This window comes from Pteropus vampyrus, unplaced genomic scaffold (genome assembly GCF_000151845.1).
Source record: "Pteropus vampyrus isolate Shadow unplaced genomic scaffold, Pvam_2.0 Scaffold1, whole genome shotgun sequence".
Taxonomy (NCBI): Eukaryota; Metazoa; Chordata; class Mammalia; order Chiroptera; family Pteropodidae; genus Pteropus; species Pteropus vampyrus.
In genome coordinates this window covers 20,918,569-20,943,500 of record NW_011888782.1, presented here as the reverse complement: position 1 = coordinate 20,943,500, position 24,932 = coordinate 20,918,569, and the positions used below count along the sequence as shown (strand labels likewise).

The 24,932-nt window shown below is 47.6% G+C and overlaps 1 protein-coding gene across 3 annotated transcripts in view; it reads right to left on the bottom strand.

The window, feature by feature from the left end:
• The window catches only part of XYLB (xylulokinase), a 42,092-nt gene that overhangs the window by 15,656 nt on the left and 1,504 nt on the right, over positions 1-24,932 (bottom strand). For 2 of the 3 annotated variants that reach the window (XM_011366108.2, XM_023537955.1), the window contains exons 3-15: positions 19,142-19,211; positions 17,273-17,353; positions 16,674-16,760; positions 16,018-16,146; positions 15,526-15,591; positions 14,106-14,178; positions 12,288-12,406; positions 8,702-8,783; positions 6,936-6,976; positions 6,244-6,359; positions 5,385-5,500; positions 4,625-4,698; positions 2,684-2,780 (exon numbers count right to left, since the gene is read on the bottom strand). In XM_011366108.2, the coding sequence (XP_011364410.1) occupies positions 2,684-2,780; positions 4,625-4,698; positions 5,385-5,500; positions 6,244-6,359; positions 6,936-6,976; positions 8,702-8,783; positions 12,288-12,406; positions 14,106-14,178; positions 15,526-15,591; positions 16,018-16,146; positions 16,674-16,760; positions 17,273-17,353; positions 19,142-19,211 (1,151 nt within the window). The remainder of the gene's footprint in view (positions 1-2,683; positions 2,781-4,624; positions 4,699-5,384; positions 5,501-6,243; positions 6,360-6,935; positions 6,977-8,701; positions 8,784-12,287; positions 12,407-14,105; positions 14,179-15,525; positions 15,592-16,017; positions 16,147-16,673; positions 16,761-17,272; positions 17,354-19,141; positions 19,212-24,932) is intronic. The other variant, XM_023537975.1, reaches the window with a different exon arrangement.

Genomic DNA, 24,932 nt, shown 5'->3' with positions numbered 1-24,932 from the left:
AACCCAACCCAGCTGATGTTGGTGGTATCTCAACATCAAGAGGGCAATTGTTCCTTACTTAAATAAAGCAGATGTAGGCCAGGGGTTAAGAACCCAGCATCTGGAGCCATATTGGCTTGGTTCAGAAGCTCTGCCAGTCTCGAGCAAGTGACTAAACACCCAGTTTCCTACTTTGTGAAACAGGAGTAATACTAGCACCTACCTCAGAGGCACTGTTATTAATGAGAAATAAATGCTTAGAACCAGGCCAGGCACACAGTAGGTGCTTAGTAAATGCTGGCAGCCATTATTATGATCATCGGTCTTACTTATTCTCCTTAGACGCTATTAAAAAGGTTATAGCTGATCAAGAACAAAACCTGAGCAGGTCAACCCACACAGCAGAGGGGAGAATGATGCCTCTTGTCTGCATGGCCCTTTGTGGTTCCAAGCACATTCATTTACAAGGTCCTGTTTGAGAGGAACCCAGCAGAGCTGGCAAGACGGGTTTGATTCTGCTTTGAAGCTTGCTAAGAGGATAAGTAATTTTATGCTGTTTTGCACAGGAAACACTTTAGAAGCTGGGAATAATGACATGATCATATTACCTCTCCTGAGCAGAACAATCTCTCTGCCCTCGGCACCCCTCCCACCACACTGGACTGTCGGGGCCCCCTACTGACAGCCAGAGGACGCTTCATGCCAGGCACTTGGCGCCAGCCTCAGCACCATCCCTGCCCTGCTCGCCTGATCTCATTTCTCAGGGAACTTCTGAAGTCTTCAAGACCTCTGGAGAATTTCTCAGTGTGCATGGTAGGATGGAGAGGAATAAGAATGTTTACAATGCTCATTTATTTACAATCACGCACAGCTGAACAAGGGGATGCCTTCTGAGAAATGCGTTGTTAGGTGAACATCACACAGTGCACTCACACACAAACCTGGATGGTCTTGCGTGCGACACACCCAGGATACATGGTGTAGCCTACGGCTCCGAGGCTACAAACTCGTACAGCATGCTACTGCACTAAACACTGTAGGCAACTGTCATACAATGGTAAGTATTTGTGTATCTAAACATACCTAAACAGAAAAGACAGAGTACTTTTATATGACTGGCAGCATAGTAAGTCTGTTTATACCAGCAACACCACAAACATTGGAGGAATGCGTTGTGCTACAATGTTAAGACAGCTATGTTATCACTAGTCGATAGGAATTTTTCAGCTCCATTATAATCTTATGGGACCACTGTCCTACATGTGGTCCGTCACTGACCCAAACGTCATTATGTGGCACATGACTGCATTTAAAAGTTTTTACTGAACACACATTCTGAAAAATGTACATACACATCATAAGCTGAGAGCTTGATAAATTTTCACAAACGAAACACACCAGTGTAACCTAGAACATCACCAGCACCCCAGAGGCCCTCTCATGCCCCCACTCCTGACGGGGAACTGCTAACTATTCTGGCTTCCAACAACAGTGAACAGTTTCCTCTGTTTTTCAATTTGATGCATGTGGAATCCTATCATAGGTGTTTTGCTTCTTTTGCTCGGCTCCATTTGTGAAATGCATCGATTTTATTGTGTGTGGTTGAGGCGGGCTTGTTTTTGTTTCTTTGCGGAATCACACTGCACGAAGATCCACAATGCATTTCTTCCATCTACTATCAAGGGGCACTGGGTTGTTTCCCGCATGGGGCTATCAAGCACAGAGCCACGACAAATGGTCTCCTGTCCATCTCTGGAGCATACATGCACACGGTTCCCCTGTGCATTCACAGAGACGTGTGCATGCAGCTTCAGTAGGTGCTGCCTCACAGGTTTTCAGGTTTCCCCAATGCTCATTTTTAAAGCATCCTTTTACTCGGTTGGTCCAAAGACCAAACACATATACTACATAGAACTTAGATTGCCCATGGGGAGTACTCCCATGGAGGCCACCAAGCAAAGAGGCTTCACGCATTTTCTACCTTCTCCAGTGACAACAGTAGCTGCCCAGAGGGATAAATAAATCTTAGAAACCTGGACTCCTCGCAGAACTGCCAGACCATTCCAATATCATCAGTAAGGAAAAGTCACTCGCCTCCCAAAGCAGCCCATTCCACAGCTTGAGTTCCTAGAAATCCCTTTCTCCCCCTGTGTGCCTCCTTCAGCCTGGTTCTGGCACTGCATTCCAGACCTCATTTTTGACAGCAGCTCTAAATCCCCGCTCTTTCCCGTCCCAGATAAAATGCCCAGGACTGTGCCCCCCAGGCAGATGGGGCCTGGCCAGGCTAGAAGTCTAGGTCCAGTCAGGGCCCCCAGCCCAGACCTTTCCCACCTGTGTTGCCCATACTCTTTGTGCCCACAGCGTGGGACATTCAGTCTGCAGGATGGAGCTTAGGGTTACAGAACAATCTCCAAGTCCTACAGGTTCTGGCCAGGAGATCAGGCTACTGGGGTTGGGGCAGAGAAGCAGGAACAATCTGCCTCCTAGTGTATGGCCACCCACAAGCGCCAGTTCACTCCTTCTCACCCCACTACCCGGAGCCAGGCTCCACCTCCCTCCTGCATGAGGCTCCTACAATGGAGCCTTAAAAGACAATGCCCTGCCAGGCCATGCCTGAAGGCCGAGAAGGGTCTCAAGAACCTCAAGGTGTAAGCGGGACCCTGAGCCCCCACCCTAGAACACAGCTCCCTAGAAGCTCACTTACTGACTCGATAGCCCAGGCCCTCGGCATGAATCCTCTTGGCCATGAACTGTCCTTCGATCAGTGCTCGGATCTCCACATTCCTGGGGAAAGCCGAGACCTGTCTCCAGGAAAAAGTAGGCACAGAGTGAAGAACTTGCATCGTCCACTCTGTGTGTGTTATCTTTTTAAACAATAGCCCGTATTTGAACTCATGACTCAGACCTCCAATGGAGCTCATGCATAACTGGGCTCCTGAACCACTAACTGCCTGTCACACGCACCCACACAAAGACACAACTCACACACATGTGCTCATAGCCTCACGAAGTATCGCTTCGGGGAATCAGAGCACCAGCGAGTTCGGGTCACCGAGGATTCAAGTTCTGCCTCTGCCATTCAGCTCTGTGACCTTGAATAAGTTGCATAAATCTTGCTGACCTTCATTTTCTTTCTTAAAAAAACTGAGGTAACAGTGGTACCTGTGTTTTAGGGCTGGGCTACATAGTTAATACTAAGTGAGAGTCAGGAGCTTATGCTGGGAACCCCCAACTGTGGGCATCCTTCAGGCTAAAGCTGACAGGTGTCGACTCTAGCCTGGTCAGTTTTTCTACTGAGTGATGGATGCTCTCACTCTCCCCTTCATGCACTTCGCCAACCTGACTCACCTGCTTTCAGTTCCTCAAACTGCTCCCTCTGCCTGGATGTCTGCCCACTCATCCTTCAAGTTTCCATCTTGAGTCCACCTCTTCTGAGAGGCTGTCACCCCATCTAGGACAACTCCCCTAGCTCACCCTTGCTTTCTCATGTGGCACTTTGTTCTTCCCCTTCCTAGTCATGTCATACACCGTTATCCTATATGTGTGTGTTCACCTGTTCACTGCCCATCCCTCTCCTAGACGATGGACTCCCTGGACCGTGGGTATTTTATTCTCCTTTGTGACCCCAATGCCTGGCACCAGTTGTACATATCTGTTAATCAAATCAATGAAGTAAACTACCTTCTCCTTGACATATCTAGATATATATACGCAAAAGAGAACGGGCATATCTTCTCTCCATGAACAATGGAAACCAAACTGATCTTCCATCAGGAGATCGAGATGAACCCCCTACACTTCTTATGACACTGTCCATTTACAATCTAATATGTAACACCTCCATCGGCCATACAATTCAACGCCAACTCTGTTACAGTTACTGGCAAAGTGACTGAAGCCCCAAAACATGAGGATCAGAAATATCTCACATCCAACCCAAGATGTGGTGATGACTCTGGTGACCATCTTACAGAAAAGTCAGTTCAAAGCAGCAAGCAATGACTGAATCACTCCTGGAAAAGGCCACAAACTGTGTGGGGCGGGAATAAAACAGTGGCTTCAGGGCCAGAGAAGACCAGATTTGAGCCCCGCCCCCCACCATCTATGCCCTCGTGACTTGGGTTATTTAATCTCTCTGGAGCCCCATTTCTCCATCTGTTGATATTACCTACCTCACAGAGCTGCTATGAGAGGTAAACGAGGAAAGATAAAGAAAACCACCAGCAGGTGCCTAGAACTAAAGAGCGACCAATGAATGCCGACAAATGCGAGTCCCGCCCATCTCAGAGTCTTTCAATGAAGGGGAAATTCACGATCTTGACATCTGTGAGTACTTGGTAGGTGTGGGATAAAGTTCACCAAGGAAACAGGCTTTATGATGCTTAGTGATCATCAGTACGAGCACATTAGCTCAGAGGAGACCCCTTAGTTGTTTTCCAGTCCTCTCTGAGAGGAAGGATGGCATCTTGTCTTAGATCCTGCTGACTCCCTAGTATCAGGCATGTTCCTGGGCACATCAAAACTGTTTGTTAATAGAAGCGTGAATGAATGAAGTCCCAAAAAGTAGCATAATTTGATAGCTGACTGTCAAATTTAATACTCAGAAATGGAGCCAATGTAGCTCAAATACCAGTAACACACATACCTCACAGTTTTCTGCACTAAACCTGTAACGCCCAGTAATTTCAGGGGTGATCTCCATTACGTCAAAATAAAAACCTGAAACAGACCAGGAAGAGATTAAGCTTTCAGCAGTCAAAAAAAAAAAAAAGGTGAGTTTCTCAACAGACTGAGGAAAGAGCAGGGTGAAATGACTCCACAGCCCTGTCCCTGAGGCCCCGTACCCCCAGATGACACCTGTGAATGTTCTCAGTTCCTTCTCTCTGGCAGGACATAGGGCAACTGGAAAGGCCGAGGCTAGCTTTTCTCAGCGCTCCCTACTCCCACCTGGCAGGCCAGGCCACGGGGCAGTGCCCCACTGACCCTAGAATATCAGCACAGGTTTGATCAAGGGAGACACATCCTCTCCCTGCTAAGAGGCCTGCTCCAGATGTTGGGCACTTTTCCTAAAAGGACCCTATGTCTGGGGCAGAAAGCTGTGTATGGAGATGCATCAGGGTAGAGAAGGCATTGTGGCTACCACTTCTGATGCTGTCACCAGGGGCTTCGAAAGCAACAGAAGATGCAGCATAGACTGATCCTGCACACCAGGCACAGAGTGGCAGCCAGGAGCAGCCTCATGGACCACCACCTCGCTCAGAACATTAGTCTCACACCAGCTTGTACGGCCCACGGAGCAGAAGTACAGACAGAGAAGGCCCCCTTTGGCTTCCCCCAGGCCCTGCCCCCCTACCCCCAGGCAGCTGCGGCCCCTTCACGAGTCTGGGCATCACCAAACAGCCTACCCAGGTTTCCGCCATTCCCCATCTCCGTAGACCGCAGCGCCTCAGAGAACTTGCTCCAGGAACAGGAAGCAGCCTCATCCCGGATCTTCTCTCTCATGAGGGAGCCATTTTTAAAGCTGCAAAAGTATACACAACCCTGAGGGAGGAATCCAGCGCTTGTTGACTAGACCCATGTGTTTCCATGAAGAGTAGAGGGGCTGCAGGTCAGGCTGGACCACAACCCCCAGCCAGTGCATGGCAGGGATCTGAGGCTCTCCCTTGGTATCAAGCCCAGCTCACACCCCTGGAAGTCACTGGGAAATACACTTGTCTTGGGCTCTGTTTACAGAGGAGGCTGCCACAAAAGAGCCCAGAGAGAGAGACAGGGAGCTGGGGTTTCTGCACACTGTACCACCTGGAAAATGGGGAAGGGCTGGCTAAATTTACTAGACCTACGTATTATCCAATGGTTCCTGAGGTTTAGAAGCTCAGGGTGCACAGTACACCCTGTCCATGAGAACAGTCGGGAAGCGGGATGTCCTCACTGCCGTTTGCTGAAGGTCTGCCATGGGCCAGACGTGTTGTAACACTATGGATGCACACTCTCATCCTCCCTCTGTTAAGAGCAAAGTGTGGCTCAGATATGCTATGGCACCTAACCCAGGCCACGCAAGATGTGGTGGTAGGGTTGGGATTTGACGCTGGGTCTGGGGGACTCCAGGTCCTGGGTTCTCCCCCACCCAGCTCTGCTATCAGCAAGACCCAATGAGTCCATGTGCTCTCAGCTGCCCACAAGTGGAATGACTGCTTAGTAGAATGACATGGGGTGCTCCAGGGGGGGCCAGACCTGCCGAACCTCCTTCCTCCCCACCCAACCTACCACAGCAGTGCCATGTACTGCTGGGGGTCCACCGGGTTGCAGAAGATGTGGCCTTCCAGGGCGGGTGTGGGCTCCTTGAGCCAGAGAAATAGGGTGTCGCTGGTACCCAGGCTGACCTGGGGAGAGACGGGCAAGATAGGCGCCTCAGTCCGAGCCTGGCTCCACCTGCCCTGGCCCCTCACTCACTCCTCATGCTGCAGACCTCAGATCAAATGCCATTTCCCCAGAGAAACCTCTTCTGACCCTCCACAACAGGTGAGTCCAAGGTCAGCTCCCCAGATACAGGGTGTCATGGATCCCACAGTCTGGTTTTCTAGAACTTAACACAATTGCGTCGAACTAATGGTGTGGGTAATGATTGGTTCCCCAGGTAACTTTCCCACTAAACTCAGGAGGGTATTGGTGATGTCTTTCTTACTTATCTGGGGTGCTCAGTCCTCTGGCCCAATGTCTGACCCTTCCTCCACCAAGATTGGCCATTGTCAAGGAAGACAGGGGACAGCAAAGGCAAATGACCTTCTAAGAGAGATGTAGGCAGGTCCTGGGGCCCGAGTCTCCCTATCCCCTCCCTCAGCTGCCTTTTGGGACCGGCAGACCTTCTGACTGGCAGCAAAGATGCTGCCAAGATCCAGAATCCCTGTCCCCCAGGTCAGAAAGAGCTGGCCCCACTTGTGAGTGTCAGATCACCTTACCGCAATGTCACCTTCCTCCAGCCTCATGCCCGCCAGCGATGCTGAGAATGGGAGGGAAGCCTCTAGTTAGCTGGAGACCATGAGGGAGCCACAAAGCAAATGGCATTCACCTGCCAGATGGGAGTGCAGCCCCTACCTCCCACCTGAATCCACATGCTAAGGGTAGAGGCAGGAACAGGGTGAGCTGAGGGCTCAGGAGGACCCAAAAGGAGGTTCCAGGGGTCACATGGTGGTGAAGGCCTCTGATGTGGGCTGGGACCTCTTCCCTAAAGGGGTCCAAACTCCCAATCCACTGTCAGGCCGTCCCAGGAGTAGAGAGCAAGGGGGCCAGGTCAAGACACCAGGAAACATATGGCAGAGAAAGACACAGGTGAGGCGGGACTGAGGGGCTTTCCCCTTGCCCAGTGATGTGGAAAGGGGCCAAGTTATGTTGACTGTGTGTCCTTCCTTAGACGTGAGGCTCACAACATCGATCCTTATCTGCTCTGTTCACTGCTGTACTCTGGAACCAAAAGAAGGCCTGGCATGTAGCAGGTGCTCACTAAACATCGAGAAAACGAATGACTGAATGAAAGGAGAAATGGGAGAAACAGGCATACTCAAACACTGCGGGGGAGGGGCAATCAACAGTGCATGTCGGAGCCCTGGATCCAGGAATCCCCTCTGAGCACTTATCCTATAGGGACAAGGAACACAGGATGTGTATCTCCACATTGTTTGCATCGCCCAAACACCAGAAGCCACACCGACCTCCATCTGTAGGGGAACAGCGAATAACTGCTGGGACAACTGAACCCCAGACAACCATTACAATGATGCTGTACAAAACAATGGTCCAGGTTGCTTAAAATAAAACATGCTTATTTATGGACACAGAAAGAAGGTTGGAAGGCTAGCCATCAAAATTCTAACTGTGCTTATCTACGGATTAAGGGATTTTGTATGATTTTTACATCCTTCCTCCGGTTTGTCAGTATTTAAGTATTTTTTCCATAATGCAGAGGTATCCCTTATGAATAGGGGAAAAAGCATGAGCCTTTGTTAGTCCGTTTGCTTGTTAGTGTTGTTTTAACAAAGGAGCAACTAAAGTATTATTTAAGGCAGCAGCAAACCGAAGGTGAGACTTGGGGAGGAACGTGCCGAGGGCTACCTGCCTGGTATCTCCAACGGTCAGCCTGAAACCAAAGTCCAAGAAGAAGGAGAGAAAGCTGCTGCTTTGCCATTCCCACTCAAATGTGCCCAGAAGCTCACACTTCAGGGGTTAAAGAGCAGCCTATTCTTCTCCCTGTTATTCTGCTGGTTGACAGAGCAGGTATAAGAACTAGTACATATTCCTAATGAGACTCAATGAAGTTATTTTCATTTTGAAAAGAAAACAAGTATTTGGATGCAGAGTAAGTCACATCTATAGATCAAATGGCGGAGGGGACTCAAAACCCATGTCCTAGAGGAAGGACTGAAAGAACGGAAATGTTCGATTCCAAAAGAAAAGGCAGGACAGGGAGGGGTGGGCGCTCTGCCCTCCTTAATGGCTGATCAATTTTTACCTGAGGGGCAGTGAGGAAAGCCTTAAACTGCTCCTGAGGGCAGTCAGGGACAAGGTGGGACAGGTGCAAGAAGTCAGATTTCAGCAGTGGAGGCTACAGCCAGGGAGGGAGGGGCCTCGCCACAGAAGGGCTTTGCCTAGAGGCTGGGCTGCCATTCTCAAATGTCTAGCATGGACCTAGTCGGACTACTTGGAGAGTGAAATCCCCTGAGGTTCTCACCTGGGTTGTCCCCAGTGAAGGCCACCACTTTGCATCCTGGAGGAAATCCATAGCGCTGGACATAGTAGGAAGAAACGGCTCCCTGAGGAGAAAAAGTCAGCAGCCTCTGACTTGCTGAGGCAAATCTCACCTGCTTTGCACAGCCATCTACAACTCAGGCCATAGGTACACGCTACAGGCTCCAGGTCACGGAGCCTGCAGTCGCACTAATGCGGGGAGGAGGCATGAGAACTAAATGTTAAATCGAGCTGTATTCAGAGCCTGCAATGTGCTGCTGCAGACCATGGGAAACCTACAGAACAAAGGAAGATTCCTGCTGGGATTACTAACGAACCGTTATTTACCCACGTCTTAAAGGGAAAACAGTCTTTAAGTTGTACTTACACAAAATAAAAACAATCATTCATTCCCTACAGCCAAAAACCATGAGGAACCTATGGAACAAAGGCTGGGGATTGCCAGCAGCCTTTCACACTACATACCCATATTTTCACAGTGTACGCCCAATACCATCAAAGGAAAATAGGTCAACAGTCTTTAAACTGTAATTCATAGAAACTAAGAACGACATATAAACTAAATTCCCCAACACCAGGGTCTGCCTGTCTTTTTCTCATTCCATTTCCATTCCTTTCTCTCTCACTCTTTGTCTCTGGATGTGTGTGGAGTGTTATTCTTTCTCTATTAAACTTTCCTTTTGTCTCTAACTCTGGCATGCATTTGAATTCCTTACTGTGCTCAGTGAACAATTCTCTCTCCCTCTTTGTCTGTCTGTCTGTCTCTTTCTCTGTGCAGGACTTGAATCTCCACTCGAGGGGGTTCACCTTGTCCTGGGTCAGCTTCACTCCCTACCGCAGACCAGGGATGCCCCCCCCACCTGTTCACGAAAAGCCAGAGGGGCCCAGGATGGGTTTGGAACTATAAAACCGAGGTCACCTCACCACCTTGAAGACCACTTGATTTCGAGATTCAAGGCCACTAGAGCAAACCAATCCCCAACTTGCATTTGCTGTGTAAGCTCCAAGTTTTGGATTTAGCATTAAAAATTAAATAACCAGAAGACACCAGTAAGCAAACCCATGAGAGTAGATAAACCCTTACATGCATCCTCTATCAGCCCAGCAATTGGATTGAGAATAACTGGATACACAAATGCAGAGGTCAGTGTCCTAAAGAAAATAAACTCAGAAAGGCAGTGGCGGGGAGGGACACCCCAGGAACCAGGCCCCTTAGGGGCTGTGGGACCAGAGGGCAAGGACGCCCCCTGGACAGACCTGAGTCTTCAGAATGTACACTTATGAAAACTTTTTTCCCTTTCCTTGATTTTATCTTCGTTCTAAACGCTTAAAATAAAGAACGGGATTTAACGGAGTCTGGGAAGAAAAGTTTGCTCCTTCCAGCAAAATTTCAGATTTACATCAGAATAAGCCATCTGCCCCAAGATAGATGTCTTGGACTCAGCTGCCTCAAAAAACAGACCCTGAGTCCAGGCTTGTATGCAGGTGGCTTATTTGGTGAAATGATCCCAGGAAATGAGAGGGGAGTGGGGAAGAGTGAAACAGGAAAGGAAGGAAAGTCCATTCAAGGCTGTGATGCTGAGCTTGTTAGCACTGTGGGCAACCAGGCTCAGCCACAGGGCGACGCCTGAGCTGCTGTGTGAAGCGGACCCGAGGTTGTCTACCTGGCAACCGGACAGGGGAGCAGCTGTCCATAGGCTTCTGCTGGCGAAGGGCTACCCCTGCCACTCCAGGTGTGCAGAGCACAAATGTGGAGTCGCGGAAAAGCCTCGGAGAGTGAGGAAAGTGAGGGAAATAGGATGCAGCTCAGGCAAGCTGCCGCCAGGTAATGATGGCTGTGAAAGAGGTGGGCTGGGGGGAGGCGAGGTGGGGTCCAATACAATCCATCACCAAATATCTTCCTATAGAAAACCTTCAAAAAAAGATATGATGGAAAACATGCATTTTGCTTGTTTTCTCTATCACCATCATGAGGTACATACGTTACAAATGAAAATCCAGAACCATTTCAGAATCGGTCCTGTCCTGTTCCCCAAGCTGCTAGTCTCTGCACAGGCTCCCCCTCGGAGGCCTGTGCTCTTGGCATAAGGCAGACAAAGCCTGCTGCCATGGACAAAACATTGCTCTCCATCTCACATGAAACTAAAAGCCGTGCGTGGAATACCAATCCCAGAGGCTTGGCTGTGTTCTGTTCACTCTCCTTTTGTCTTTCTGTCACGCAGCAGTGTGCCTGGGTCCTGAACCATCTGCTTCTATGGGGCAGGACACCCTTCCTTAAGCTCTGTGTGCTGGCCTCACAGCATCCTCTGGATAGTGATGCTGTGGCTCTGTGGCTCTGCTCATGGTGGCAAAGGCTGTTTTCAGCTTGTCAGTGTGGGTGTCAGAGAAGCGCGTCTGTGGCTGGGACTCCCAACAGGGAGTCCTCATGGCCCACCCCTCCCAGCTCCACGACTCTTCCCAGGCCCTGGGGACCCTCCTCCTTCCTTCACACCCAGCAGTCTGTCCCACTCAGGATATCTGGCTGTTCCGGCTGTGTGGCCTGTGCTCCATGCCAAAGGGCCGCACCCAGGTCTCTCTCGTCTCCATTTTCCCCTCAATAGCCAAGAAATGAACCGGCCCACTAGGGCACACCAGAGCGTTCACAGCCAGTGTCTTCTGAATGGGCTGCCACACTGATGCTTAAATGTTTACTAATACAATGGTACTATCTTAAGCACTTTAAAGGTATCGACTCTTTAATTCTACACAACAGCCCAATGAAATAGAAAGTAATATTATGCTCTTTGTTCCAGGAACCATGAAATGATGAGGAAACCGAGGCAGAGATTAAAGTCACAGAGCCAGTTCGTGTAGAGCCAGGATTCTGTCCTGGGCAGTCTGGCAACAGGGCTTGTGCTCTGCCAGGCTCGCTGTTTTTCCTATTTTCTCCAGATTTCCTGCTTCAACCTTCAGTGGTGGTCCCTAGCCCAAGAAGTGAAACATTCTGTGCACTTTTTCCTATGGTGTACAATCACCCAGAAGTTATTTTGACTTGTTTTTTTTCCCCCCTATTCTAATAAATTCCTAGTGGAATTTTCCAAAGTCTCCTCCACCTCTCCTGCCATAAGGCAGTGACCTACACAAGCACCTGAGTACTTCAGTGCAAGGCACTGATCTAGACAACTAACTTTATATGTCTTATCATACAGCGGTCCCCAGCCTCTTTGGCACCAGGGACTGGTGCTCCTGTGAGAATCTACTGCCTGATGATCTGAGGTGGAGCTGAGGCGGTGATGCTAGCACTGGGGAGCGGCTGCAGATACAGATGAAGCTTTACTGGCTTGCCTGCCACTCACCTCCTGCTGTGCAGCCCGGTTCCTAACAGGCCATGGACCTGTATCAGTACGTGGCCCGGAGATTAGGGACCCGTTATAGACTGAAAATTGTGTGTGCATGTGTGTGTTGTGTGTGTGCATGTGTGTGTTTTGTGTGTGTGTGTGTGTGTGTGTGTGTGTGTGTGCTGCACTGCTTCCCCAGTAGCTGTAGTAGCTGTCAGCTCTTAGAGTCGCATCACTGGAAAAGGGACCTACCACAACTGAGCATGACGGTACTGGTGGGCCAAGCTTCTTTTCTAAGTGAGGTGCACAAGCATCAAGGCAAGCCTGTGACCAGACTTTGTCCTGGATCTGCAACAAATTCATTCCAGAACCTAAGAAAGGAAGAAGACAAAAAATAGAAACATCTTGAAAAAAGGACCTTTTGTAAAAATGCACACATCTGCCAGAGAACAGACCATTCTCTCACAGCAAACTCGTACAATGGAACGTAGACGATGTCCCCAGGTCGTGCTGGAACCAGAGAACCAGAGGCCAGCAGTGCCCTTGGAAACACGGGGCCCTATCACTTCCTCTAAATAGTCTTCACGGGCTCAAAAGCCAGGGTTACGGAAAGCTGCACTAAGATCTGGCCAGGGGAGGAAAACTACCAGCAAATGTTGACAAGGAACCACTCTGTGTCCCCTGGGGCTTCACGGTGTCTACTAGGAGGCAGCCCGCTCCTGATGTGGATCAGCCCTCAGGGACTTTCCAGTCACCTCTCACTTTTGGTGGAGAGCTCTCAGCCTCTAAACTTCCTCCTCTACTTCTGCCAAGGCTTTCTTCAGGCTGGGGAAGGGGAGGGAACCCAGAGCACAGGTGGAGACAGACAGAGGGGGGCTGGGACAGATAGAGTCACGTGCCCACGTGAGGTTAGATGGCTGGTAAGTCAGGTGAGTCTTCAGGTGAGAGTGAGGGGAGCAAAGCGGAGGGCCCAGCAGAGGTTGAGGACGTGACCCTCTGGAATGCCTACCGTAGCAGTGGTGTGACCTTCCCTGTGGGACTTAACAGTCCCAGGTAGGTGTGGAGAGCGTGGGTGGGCGCTCAGGCTAGTCCAGGTTTAGGTTCTGCTGGTCCGAGTCCCATGGAGTTAGCTGTAGGAACCTTCCCTTCTCCAGACTCAGTGAAACTTAAGGGCCACTCCTGAGTCACCTTCCTTTATCTCCCTGAAAACCAGACTAGCGTCCGGCACACAACATCACTCACAACCTTTAGGTCAATCCCAGGAGACTCAGAGCACTCCACGACTCTCTTCTGAAGCCACTTTCACAGGTCTGGGCTCTTGCTGTGCATCTCTTCCCCTCTTCTGGTCACTCCTTTTAGTCCAGAACTCATCCAAGAGTTCCTTCGGCAAGCCCCTCCCAGCTTTCCTTCCTCACTGGTACCATCTACAAGCTCACAACTCTCACGAGTTCCCCCAAAGGTGAACACAAACTTCAATAAACGACTCCTCGTGGGAGCCAGGCTCCAAGTGGCCCCTGCTCATCCCGGGTCCTGGTACTCACCCCCGGTGAGGTCCCCGCCTCCCCGTACCTGCGTAGGTCTGTGCGACCGGCAGGCGGGTGTGGAAGTGATGGTGTGTCACTTCCAAGATTAGGAAAGAAATGACTGGCAGCTTCTGCTTTTCTTCTCTGTCCTTCCCCCATCCCTTAAGAGCCCCACGGGAGCCCCGCATGGTGGGGAAACTGAGGCCTCTGGCCAATGATCGTGTGTGTGACCGTGGACATGATCCTCCAGCCTCAGCCAAGCCTTTAGATGACTACAGCCCTGGCTGCCAGCTTGACTGTCTCTCATGAGAGATCATGAGCCAGAACCAGCCAGCTAAGCTGCTCCCAGATACCGACTCTGTGGTTAATACGCATTTGTGGTCTTCAGCTGCTAAGTGCTAGAGTCCTCTGTTACGCAGCAAAAGATAATGACACTCCCTTCTTGGCAACAGATGACAGGAATGAAAGATCGGCCACACCCCCTCCCCGGCACGGTGGGTGAGGCTCCTGCACGGCTGCCTGCATGCCTGGGACTCTAAAGCCTTACCATCGCTGTAGTCAATGTGGGAGTAAGACCCAAGGAATAGGGAAGCAGCGAAACTACTGACCAAAGAAATTCTCTGCAAAAGAAAGAAACAGTGAGATGACTCACTTCCGTATATCCTAAGCAACTGAATACTTCTCTCTCTCTCTCCCCCGCTCTCTCTCTCTCTCTCTCTCTCTCTCACACACACACACACACACACACACACACACACACACACTCACGCACGAAGAGTTTTAAACTGGGGAGAGAAGTGGAAACTGTGAGTATTCCAGAGGAAAGCATTTTGAGTAGCTGGAATACCAAGAACTGACTCCTTGGGACAGCACCTCACTCTGCAGTTCCTGACAGGCCATAAAACTGTCAAGTTCAACAACAGCAAAGAGCAACAAGCCCTATGAAAAAGCCATGCTTAGAGCAGCGGGTTTGCCGCCGGAATCCAGGAGTGAGGTGCCCTGATTTCCTTCCACCACTTCTGTGGTCTGTATCTAGTCACAAAGGAAGCGAGAGGTGTGGCCACAGGACTTGGAATCAACAAAGACACTCTCGAGGGCTCAGAGCAAGCATCTGTGAAAGCTGGTCCCTCCGAAGTCACACAGACCCCAGCTGTGAGGTGGAGGGACCGACCATGGATTGTGAATGTCGCCTGAGGGTCTGCGTTCCACATGGAAATCATGGGCCCTTGGACCAGCAGGGAGAATGCCGACGCCACTTGTCTCCGTCCTTGGTCTCACAGAATTTGGAGAGGATTTTTCATCCGCCACCTCGCCCTCCCCCATCTACATGGCTAATGCTGCAGAGCAATCTTAAAACATTAAATAATAAATTCGATGTTAACTTCCAAGATTAAAGAGTTGATCATTTCCTAATGACTCAGAGATGACAATTATTACCCAGGGTGTTGAGCTACTTCTCAGGGGCCATCAAGTGCTGGCTTCTGTAACTGTGGATCAAAGAATGAATCTGGGCTCTTGGGACACAGGCCCTGGTTGAAAGGCTACAGCTGGGGGTGTATCGGTCCGGCTTTACAAATTTTCTAATAAAACACTGACATTATGTCAATCAGGAGCCCGTTAGCCACCCTGCATTCATCATACAGGAAACTGAATGGTCAGACACTAAGGTCACCCAGATCTCCCGCTGAGGTGGTCCCAGGAAGACACCAGTCCCTGCTGTTCCCACCCTGACCCTGACCTCCAGCCCTTCTGGATAGGGGAGCCCCTGACTTCTCTTTCCTACAATTCTATTCTTTCTCTCCTCTTTGGAAACAGCCTGACAATGAGAAAAAAGCAAATTGAATATATCATTTTTAATGGCTGTTAATCAGTGTTGTTTTGCCAATACACGCAAACTGTATTAATGCTAAAGTATTATAAAAGGAATTCGACTGTGACTTTCAGTCAAATATGAACGTTTAACCAACCTCAGTGTGTGAGTAGGCCTCGGGATGCTGCTGGTAAATCTTTGCAATTTGGTTTCCTGTAAATCGCTGGAAACAGAGCACAAATTCTTAAAAATCCAAATCCTACCTGCTTCAAAACTACCCAAATGTAAGTGCTATCTTTATCCCCAGGTTAGAGAAGCTGAAGCTGAGGTGCCGTCATCTCCCCATACATAGCAGCTTGAGGAGCAGAGCTGTGTTCATGCCTCAGCTCTGACCTGGGAACATGCAAGAGGAGGCCTGCCCTTGCTTGATGGACATTACAGGGAGGCGGGGCAGCCATGATTACAACCAGGAGCCAGAATGCCCAGTCCTGGCTCCACAGGGGTGACAACATGGGAGTGATCATGACCCACAGGGGCAGGCCACAAGCTGTGTCCACCCAGACACCCTGGGAGAGAGGACAAGACCTAACAATCTGACTTTCTTCCTGGGCCCAGGCCCAGTCCCCAGCCCACGGTTGGCACTGCCTACCTCATAGGCACGGGACCCGGTGAGACAGCTGAGAGCCTGGGCCCCACCCACGGCAGCCTCCAGCTGGCGGCACTGGGCTGTGGTGCTGGAGTCCATCCATACCGGGCAGTTGCTGATAGAGAAACAGGCCTGGAAAGGAGCAAAGGCTCAGGCTTGGGCTTTGCCTGCTGACTCCGGGACTGGTGGGCACACGGCAGGTGTGGGCACCTCTTCCTGGCCTGGCCAGGAAAGCCTGAGGTCAAGGGCTCTGGTGAGCATGCCTGAGCGCTGCAGGCAACATCAGAGATGGGCAGAGAAGTGCTAGAGCAACTTTATGATTTGCAGAGGCATTTGGATTCTTGAAGTAAAGGAGAAGCCAGGGCTGGCCTTCCTAGCAACAGCAGGAGCCATCCTGCCCCAAGGAGAGTTTCCTGAGGCGGGAACAAGCCAGAGTCGAGCTGGGCAGGAGGAGGCCATGTGATGGGAGTTGTTAGCACCTGACCCTCCCTTCAGACACCAGGTATACCCATCTCAGGGAGGCAGGGCAGATCATGCTCACCGGACTACTGCCTGAGCCACCTTCCTATACCATGACAATGCGCAAAAGGCCCAGACTTCAGGACCCCTTTCCCCCTCTACAGAAGTTTCTCAGACTTCCACAACCTGGCCACGCTTACCTGCAGCTGTTCGTGTAACGGGAGGTCTGGTGACAGGCCTTTCAGCACCTGGCTGGCCCCAACTTTCCAGTATACACTTCCATGTTGCTGTCGAAGAGAAACCCAAGCACATGTTCATTAGGTCACACACGGGTGTCACACCCTTCTGGAGACACAGAAAGACCCCAGACCACACCCCAAATAACTAATTACTAATTACTAATCTCTACTACTAAAATTGCTACTCTCATTAGTATAACTTCTGACTTTGATTTTACTTCCAGGAAATAGAAGAGCAATTTTAGTGCCCCCAGGCATAATAAATTCATGTCAAATGCTCCCTCCATCCCCTCAGAGGACTTCTGCCCAGTTCCCCCTCACCCAGTGTCCTGTTTCATGCAATGCTGAATCATAAGAACTCTCTCAGATCTTTCTGCAAGGAGCCAAGCTATACATCCTCAAAGGCAAAACAGCTATAGGGACATTTACTAACAAAATAATGTGTGCAGTGAGTCTCAAAAATGAGCACTTTCCCCCTAGGGGAGCTGTCACCTAGGCACCAGCATTACTGCCCAAGATATCCGTTCTCCCACGGTGCATGGGGGCTGCTGCAGACAAACCTGGCCTGCCCCAGATAAGGCGAGGACTTGAGAGAAGCCGAAGCCCGAAGCCTTCATCTTCTCCAAGATGATGTCCAAAGCCTGAGAAGAAAAACACAATGTCCCATGACTGTACTGAACCACGGAACCAGGGAACCACGAAAGCCTCAAAACCGAAATGGAAGTGCTTGCCATTACAGCAGAGATGAGGAAGGAATGGGTACCTTGGGATTTGTAAGCACTAGAATACATTCATTAAACAAGCAGGTATCAATCAAATAAAAAGTTGAACTATGCTAAAACCATTTTAAATAAATGGAATTACAAACTACCAATCTTCAATTCGTGCTTCCCCAATTTGAGACTTCCATGCACTCAGGAAGAACAAAAATAAGGCAGCTCAAATTTTGGTTTCTATTATTTGCATTTCAACCCACCATATTAGTGATATGACTTCATTGCAATGGAGAAATGAAGAGCAAAGTAGAGGGCTCCCACCAGAAAGAGGCTCCAGACCCCCACGTCCTGTGTCCAGGAGTGCAAGGTTGGAGAGAGAGTAGGTAGAGCTGGTGGCCATTTGTTCCAATCCCTCGTTCACTCACCCTCCACTATCCAGCTGGAATCTTTTTCCTAGCAAGACCCCATGACTGGGAAAGATGGCGCTGCCCATCAAAGCTTGACAGTTCCCCTGAGATTTCACAGCAGGAATTTGTCACCCCAGGCTGGATTTCCTTTGTGGGTAGAGAAGCCACCTGAGCTTTTCTGCGGCCCTGCCATCCCCACCCTGTGCTGGGAGGACTCCTTCCCCAATCCTGGCTGTGGCTGTCAACTCTAGCCCTGCTTGCCAAACCTCAGGCAGGGAGTGGGGTATAGCTGGAGCAGGGACTGGCTTGGCTAGAATAGGTCCAGTCCTGGGGGCTTTTCAGAATTAGAAATCACCCTGGCCACAACCCCAAGTCTGGCCCTCTACCCACTGCCCACCTCCCCAAGTTAAGCCTATTAGAGACTCCTGGCATCATCACTGGGACCTCTAGACACCATCTCTTGCCTGTCACCTCTATCCTCACCACCACTACCCCTCAGCCTGGCTTAGCCCTCTGAAGTACATTCCAGCCAGCCTGTCATGTAGAAATCCATGCTTTACCCCAATCCTCTAGTATGAGTCAGAGTCAAGCTGATAAAAAAGAAATCATACTAGTTCAGAGAAAGAATTTAGTACACGGAATTGGTTAAATAGGTGTTGGAAGACTTAAAAAAGCTTCTGGCAGACACACTAAGTTCTGCCCTTGGCTGGCCTCTAAGTTCAGGGGCTCGGGTCGCCTGTGGCATATTAGGCAGCCCGCAGCTCTATAGCACCTGTCTGTGCTGTCCACACCTCTAGTCCTGTAACCCCACGGGTCACCGGGATCCGGCAACAGCCATGTCCCCTCTCAATGGTCCAGAGTGGGTGGGCCTGCTTGGGATCAATCTGAGCCCAGTGAGAAAGATCACAAGCCATCGTTCTATTAAGCAGGCCCCTGCCCTTGGAAATGAGGGGTCTAGGGGCTGAGCACTAAGAACCCCAGGCTGTGTTTGAATCTCAGGGTACGGGGGCTACTGTAATGTTAGGGACAGATCTGTTCTGTGGTATTTTAAAGATGGTGACTGGCAGGGCTTGCCAGCTGCTATGGTTCCAGAACCTGAAGCCCTTTGTGAGTGCTCGGCTCAGGAGTACTGACACCAGCTGAGGCTGAGGCTGGCCCTGGGAACCATGCAGACTCTATTCCCCCACAAGACCCTAGTCTCAACAGGTGCTCTCATGAGCTGCTACTTTTGGGCTTCCCAGCAAATCGCTAGGTCTGCTGGTGAGATGAGCTGGGGACAGGAGAGGAACAGAAATCCCGTGCTTACCTGGACCCACATCAGGACTGGAGAAGTCACTGCCAGACCACCCTCATGAACATGAACTCCACCCTGAGTCCTAGAAGGAGAGCGAGAGAACGTGAGACAGAGCTCAGGCAGGGGCCCAATGGTGGCAGATCCTAGATACTTCCAGTGGAAGGAGAAACACCCTCCCGCCACCTCGAGTGAAACTCTGGATTGAACAGGCATGAGTGCTGAGTGAGATGGAAAGAGAAGGCATGGAAAGTGCCCGGAGGTAGCAATTTTCGAAAAGCACCAGCAAAAACAAGCCACCTAAATCTGAGAACTTCATCCAGGAAGGCAAGCATGGTGTCACTTCGTGCAGCGGCCACGAAGGGACTGGGGAAGTACGGAGTTGGATGGGAAGCCCTTCCAAATCCCTTAGGTTTGGAGAGGCGGAGGAGGTGTGGCTACAGGAGGTACTGCATCTGTGGGAAATGTTCTTGGCTATCAGAACAGGGAGTCCTTAGATTGCAAGCCCTTGAAGGTCACCTACTCTCCTCCCCGCTATAAGACCCTTGTGCAAAATAATAAAATAGTAAGAAATACGATTAAAAATAACTACATGCACCAGGTGGTTTTTGCGTCATTACTAACCACTTCAAGACAGTGGCCTGAAACTAGTCAGTACACCATTCTGTTGGTCCATCACTGGGCTAGGCTCAGCTGGGTGGTTCCTCTCGTCTCAGCTGGGCTCACTCATGCATCTGTGGTCAGCTAACTGTAGCGAGAGGGCACTGCTTCTGGGGCTGGCTTCTGCTTTTCTTAGTCGGGGATGTGGGGGCAACTAGGCCACATGTTTCTCATTCTCCAGCCGGCTTGCCTGAGCTAGGGGCTGGACAGGATCCCAAGAATGAGAGCAGAAGCATGTAAGGCTTCTTGAGACCTAGGTCTAGAATTAACAGAATGTTCCTTCTCCCACATTCTATTGGTTAAAATCAACAGGTTGGGAAATGATACTTAAGGGAAGGAGCTGCAAAGTCACACTGCAAAGTGCATGAGTACAGGGAGGGGCGGGGAATTATGGTCACTTTTTGCAATACACAATAATGGGCAAAATCCATATGTCAAACACATTAAGACACACATGAAGTACTCAAAGAAGATGTGAACAAATGGAAAGACACAGCATAGGCCTAGACAGGAAGACTCAATCTCTTGTCAATTTTTTCCAAGTTAATTTATAAATATAATATGATCTCAATAAAAATATAATTTGCTTTCTGAAACATTAAATGCTAATTCTAAAGTACATATTGATAAAGAACAAGAAAGAACAGCCATCAAAACTGAAAAAGAACAATCAGAGGGGACCAACGAGTCCAGATATTAAATCATATTATAAAGCTGGATTAAAATGATGTATTACTGGCTCAGACCTACCAACCAATGAGCAAGAGAAAATGCCCAGAAATAGACCTAAACATACACAGAAATTTAGCATATGATAAAGTTGGTGTCTCAAATTAGTGAGGTAAAGATGGATTCTAAAACAATTCTGTTAAAACAACTGAAGAGTTATCTGGGAAAAATTAAAGTGGCCATGTACCTAAATAAACCCCAAAACCGAAATTTGGTAAGAACTGGATGAAAACATAGGTGAATTCCTTCATAATCTTGGAGTAAGGAAGGCCTTTTTTAAAGTATGACTTAAGATCTAGAAGCAATAGAAAAAGAGACTGAGAAATTCGATGGCATAAAAACAAAAACCCATGTATGGCAACGACAGCAACGACCCAAACACAGATCAAAGCAAATAAAAATCTAACATATGAAGAAATATGTTAAGAAATTGATAAGAAATAGACAACCAATCAAACAGAAAAACAGGCAAAGGACATGAGAAATAACTACTTCACAGAAAAAAAAAATGTTCAAGTAGCCCTTTAACATATGAAGAGATGCTCAACTTCATTCATTTAATAAGAGAAATGAAAGGTAAATCTACATAGAGATATCATTTTCAACTCTCTGATTATCCAAGAACCAACACCTCTTTTATGACCACACTAAATGAATGGGCAGTGCAGTGGGAAACGGGCAGTCTCAAGTATTGTTGGTGGGATATAAATCAATACAATCCCTTTGGGAGGCAATTTGGCCACATTTTTCAAAGTTATAAATCTATCTGCTCTTTGATCCAGCAATCCTATTTCTGAAATTTTATCTTACAGATAAACTGGCGTAATGGTAGATGTAAGGTAATTCACTACATCATTTTTCATTGCAAACAACTCAATGTCCTTAAAAAGGAGATGGTAAATCTACACAAAGGAATATTATGCATCTATAAAAAGAACACAGAAGCTCTATGTACTGACATAGAAACACAGCGAGTTATTATGAAATGAACAAAGCAAAGTATAGAATGGTAGGTACAGTATGCTTTTGTGGGTAACAAAGGGAGAAAATAAGAACATTCATATCTGCTTATCTTTCAATATAAAACACTAGAAAGATATACAGAAAACTAACTAAAGAAGTTATCTGTCAGAGAGGGCAGGAGAGAAGAGATGAGAACACAGAGAGCTTAAGACATTTCACTGTCTGCCTTTTGTTTCTTTTGAATGATGTACCAAGTAAATGCAATGCTTATTAACAAAATAGTTTTATTAAAATAACCACTTTGGAAAAGAGTTTGGCAATTTCTTAAAAAGTTAAACATACATCTCCCATATGACTTAGCCATTGCTGGGTTTTTCATTTCCAAGAGAAATGAAAGCCTATGTTGACATCAAGACTTGTATGTGATTTTCATAGTCTCTTTATTTATAACAAAAAACTGGAAACAACCTAAATGTCTCTTATCAGGTGAAGAAGATAAACCAATTGTGATCCATTTATACAATGGAATACTGCTGAGCAATAAAAGGAACAAACTGTTGTATACATGTAACGATCTGGATGAATCTCAAAATGATTACACTGAGTTAAAGTCAGATAAAAAGTATTTAATTATGATTCCCTTTACATATAATTCTAGAAAGTATAAACTAATCTATAGTGATAAGAAAACATACCAGTGGTTTCCAGGGGTTGGGAGTGGGGAAGAGGGATGAATTGCAAAGGTGCATTAGAAAACTTTTGAGGCATGGAAATGTCCATTATCTTGATTTTGATGACAGTTTTATGGAGAAACACTTATCTCAAAAATTATCAAGCTGTAAACTTTATATATGTGCAGTTTATTATACATCAATTATACCTCAATAAAATTGTAAAAAAAAAAAAGACTCCAAACCAGAAAGTGATCTAAGTGTGAGAGAAGAATGACCTAGATATATATGTATCTGGTTTAAAAAATTTTTAAAATGTAACTTTGCGTAAAAAGGCAATACTGTATTCTGGTTATGGATACTGTTGTTGGTTTTTTTTTTTTTTTTTCCCTCCTAAAGATGTCTAATAAAGAGAAATGACTCCTTGAATGAAAGAGAGTAAGGGAGAGAGAATTTAAAAATTTAAAAGAACATATATAACATATGTTCTCAAATCATACTCAAATTAAACTAGAAATCAACAATAGAAAGATGGCTGGAAGATTTCAAGATTAAACAACACACTTCTAGATAACATGAGTCAAAGAAGTCTCAAGAGAAACTAAAAAATATTTTAAACTAAATAAAAATGAAAATATAACTGATCTAAATTTGTAGATGCAGCAAAAGCAATGCTTATAGGAAAATTTATAGCATTAAAATACATATTTTAAAAAAGAGCTAAACTCAAGAATCTAAGATTCTATGTCAGGAAACTAGAGAAAGACAGGCAATTTAAGCTTAAAGTAAGCAAAAGAAAAGAAATAATAAAAATTAGAGCTCAAGTCAATGAAAATGAATGGAGGAAAACTGTAGAGAAAATCAAAGAAAATGAAAGCTGGCTCTTCGAAAGATCAATAAAATTGATAAACCTCTAGCCAGGCTAACCAAGAAAAAAAGAGAGGACACAAATTGCCAATATCAAAATGAAAGAAGTCACCACCACTGATCCCATACACAAAGGGAAATTAAGGAGTATTATGAACAACTCTATGGCCATAAATTTGAACACTTAGATGAAATGGACCAATTCCTTGAAAGACACAAACTACCAAAACTCAATGGACCAATTCCTTGAAAGACACAAACTACCAAACTACCACATATGTGGCCAGTAGTAACATAAAATATGAAAACTAGATGGCCTCCAACCTCAGCTCAGAGGAGGTCCATCAGCTGTGGGGGAAAGACAGCAATACAACATGAGAGCTGGGAGCAGTGGACAAAGGCCAGAGGGAAGGCTTCAAAGAGGAAGTGACATATAAAGCATACATGGAGGCATGCGTCCACCAAGACCTCTCAGAGCCATCTCAAAATCAGTTTAGTCCACAGCTGTACAGACTGACTTGTGTTGAAATCTTAACCCCCCTTACCTCAGAATGTTACTATATCTGGAGATAGGGCCTTTAGAAAGCTAATTAACTTACAATGAGGTCACTGGGGTAGACCCTAATGCAGTATGACTGGTGTCCTTATAAAAGGGGACTAGGATACTGAATAACACAACTGAAAGACACCAGGGGTGCATGTGCACAGAGGGATGACCATATGAGAGGCAGCAGGAAGGCAGCCATCTGCAAACCACAGAGAAAAGCCTCAGAGGAAAATGCCCATGCCAGCACCTTGATCTTGGACTTCCAGCCTCCATAATTGTAAGATAATAAAGTTCTGTTGTTTAAACCACCCAGCCTGTGGTATTTTGTTCTGGCAGCCCTACCAAACTAATACAACAGCTAAACACATGATCTTTCTCCCCAAAACTAATTCTCTTCCACAGTCTACCATCCAACCCAAAGGCCAGCTATAAACTCCACCTTCACATTTCACATTCAATTCTGCACCATGACCTGTCAGTTTGACCACCCAGCTCTCTCTCCTCCAAACCACCATCATTTCTCATCCAGATGATCTTGAAAAACCTCAATGGTCTCCCAACATGCACTATGGCCACCCCCACCTCTCCCACTTCACCCACAGAGATCTTTTTAAAACACAAACATTACCATGTCACATCTAACTCCAATCCCTATGGCCCTTCAGTGGCTGACCATAGCTTTTAGGATAAAGACAAACTCACTGACATGGCCCATATGACTCAGCCCATCCTCTACCTCCCACTCCGCTCCCCAGCCAAACTGGCTGTCTTCAATTCCATGAGTAAGCAGTGCTCTTTCTTGCCACAGGGCCTTTGCACATGCTGTCCTTTCTGCCTGGAATGTTCTCTCCCGTCCATCACCTCCTGGCTAACCCCACTGACTCTGACTTTGGCTGACTACTATTTCCGTAGGGACTTTCCTTGACTCCCCCTTCCAGGCCTAGGTCACATTCCTTGATAATAAGCATTTGGAGAAGTGAGTTCTTTTCCTTCAATGGCCTCTGAGTTTATACCCAAATATTCTTTTGTGAGAATCTTTGATTCAGATAGCAGTCTCTCCCACTCAAAGGGAAGCTCTGGAAGAGCAAGGATGATGTTCTTTTTGAAGAACATCATCAAATTTCAGCACCTAGCACAGTGCCTGAAGAAAAGTAAGTCTCACTTGATACCTACTTTCATCTGACACATGAATGAATGAATGAATGAATGAATGAATGAAAGAAATTGGAAAAGAATGAAGGAGAGAGCATAGATAAAAAGGTGCTGAGAGTTCTATCAAGACCACCACTCCTGCAGTTTGATGGAGCCAGAATAGTGTATTTATGAATGTAAAAAGGTGAGTGTAGATCCCAAAAACAACTCCCCCACA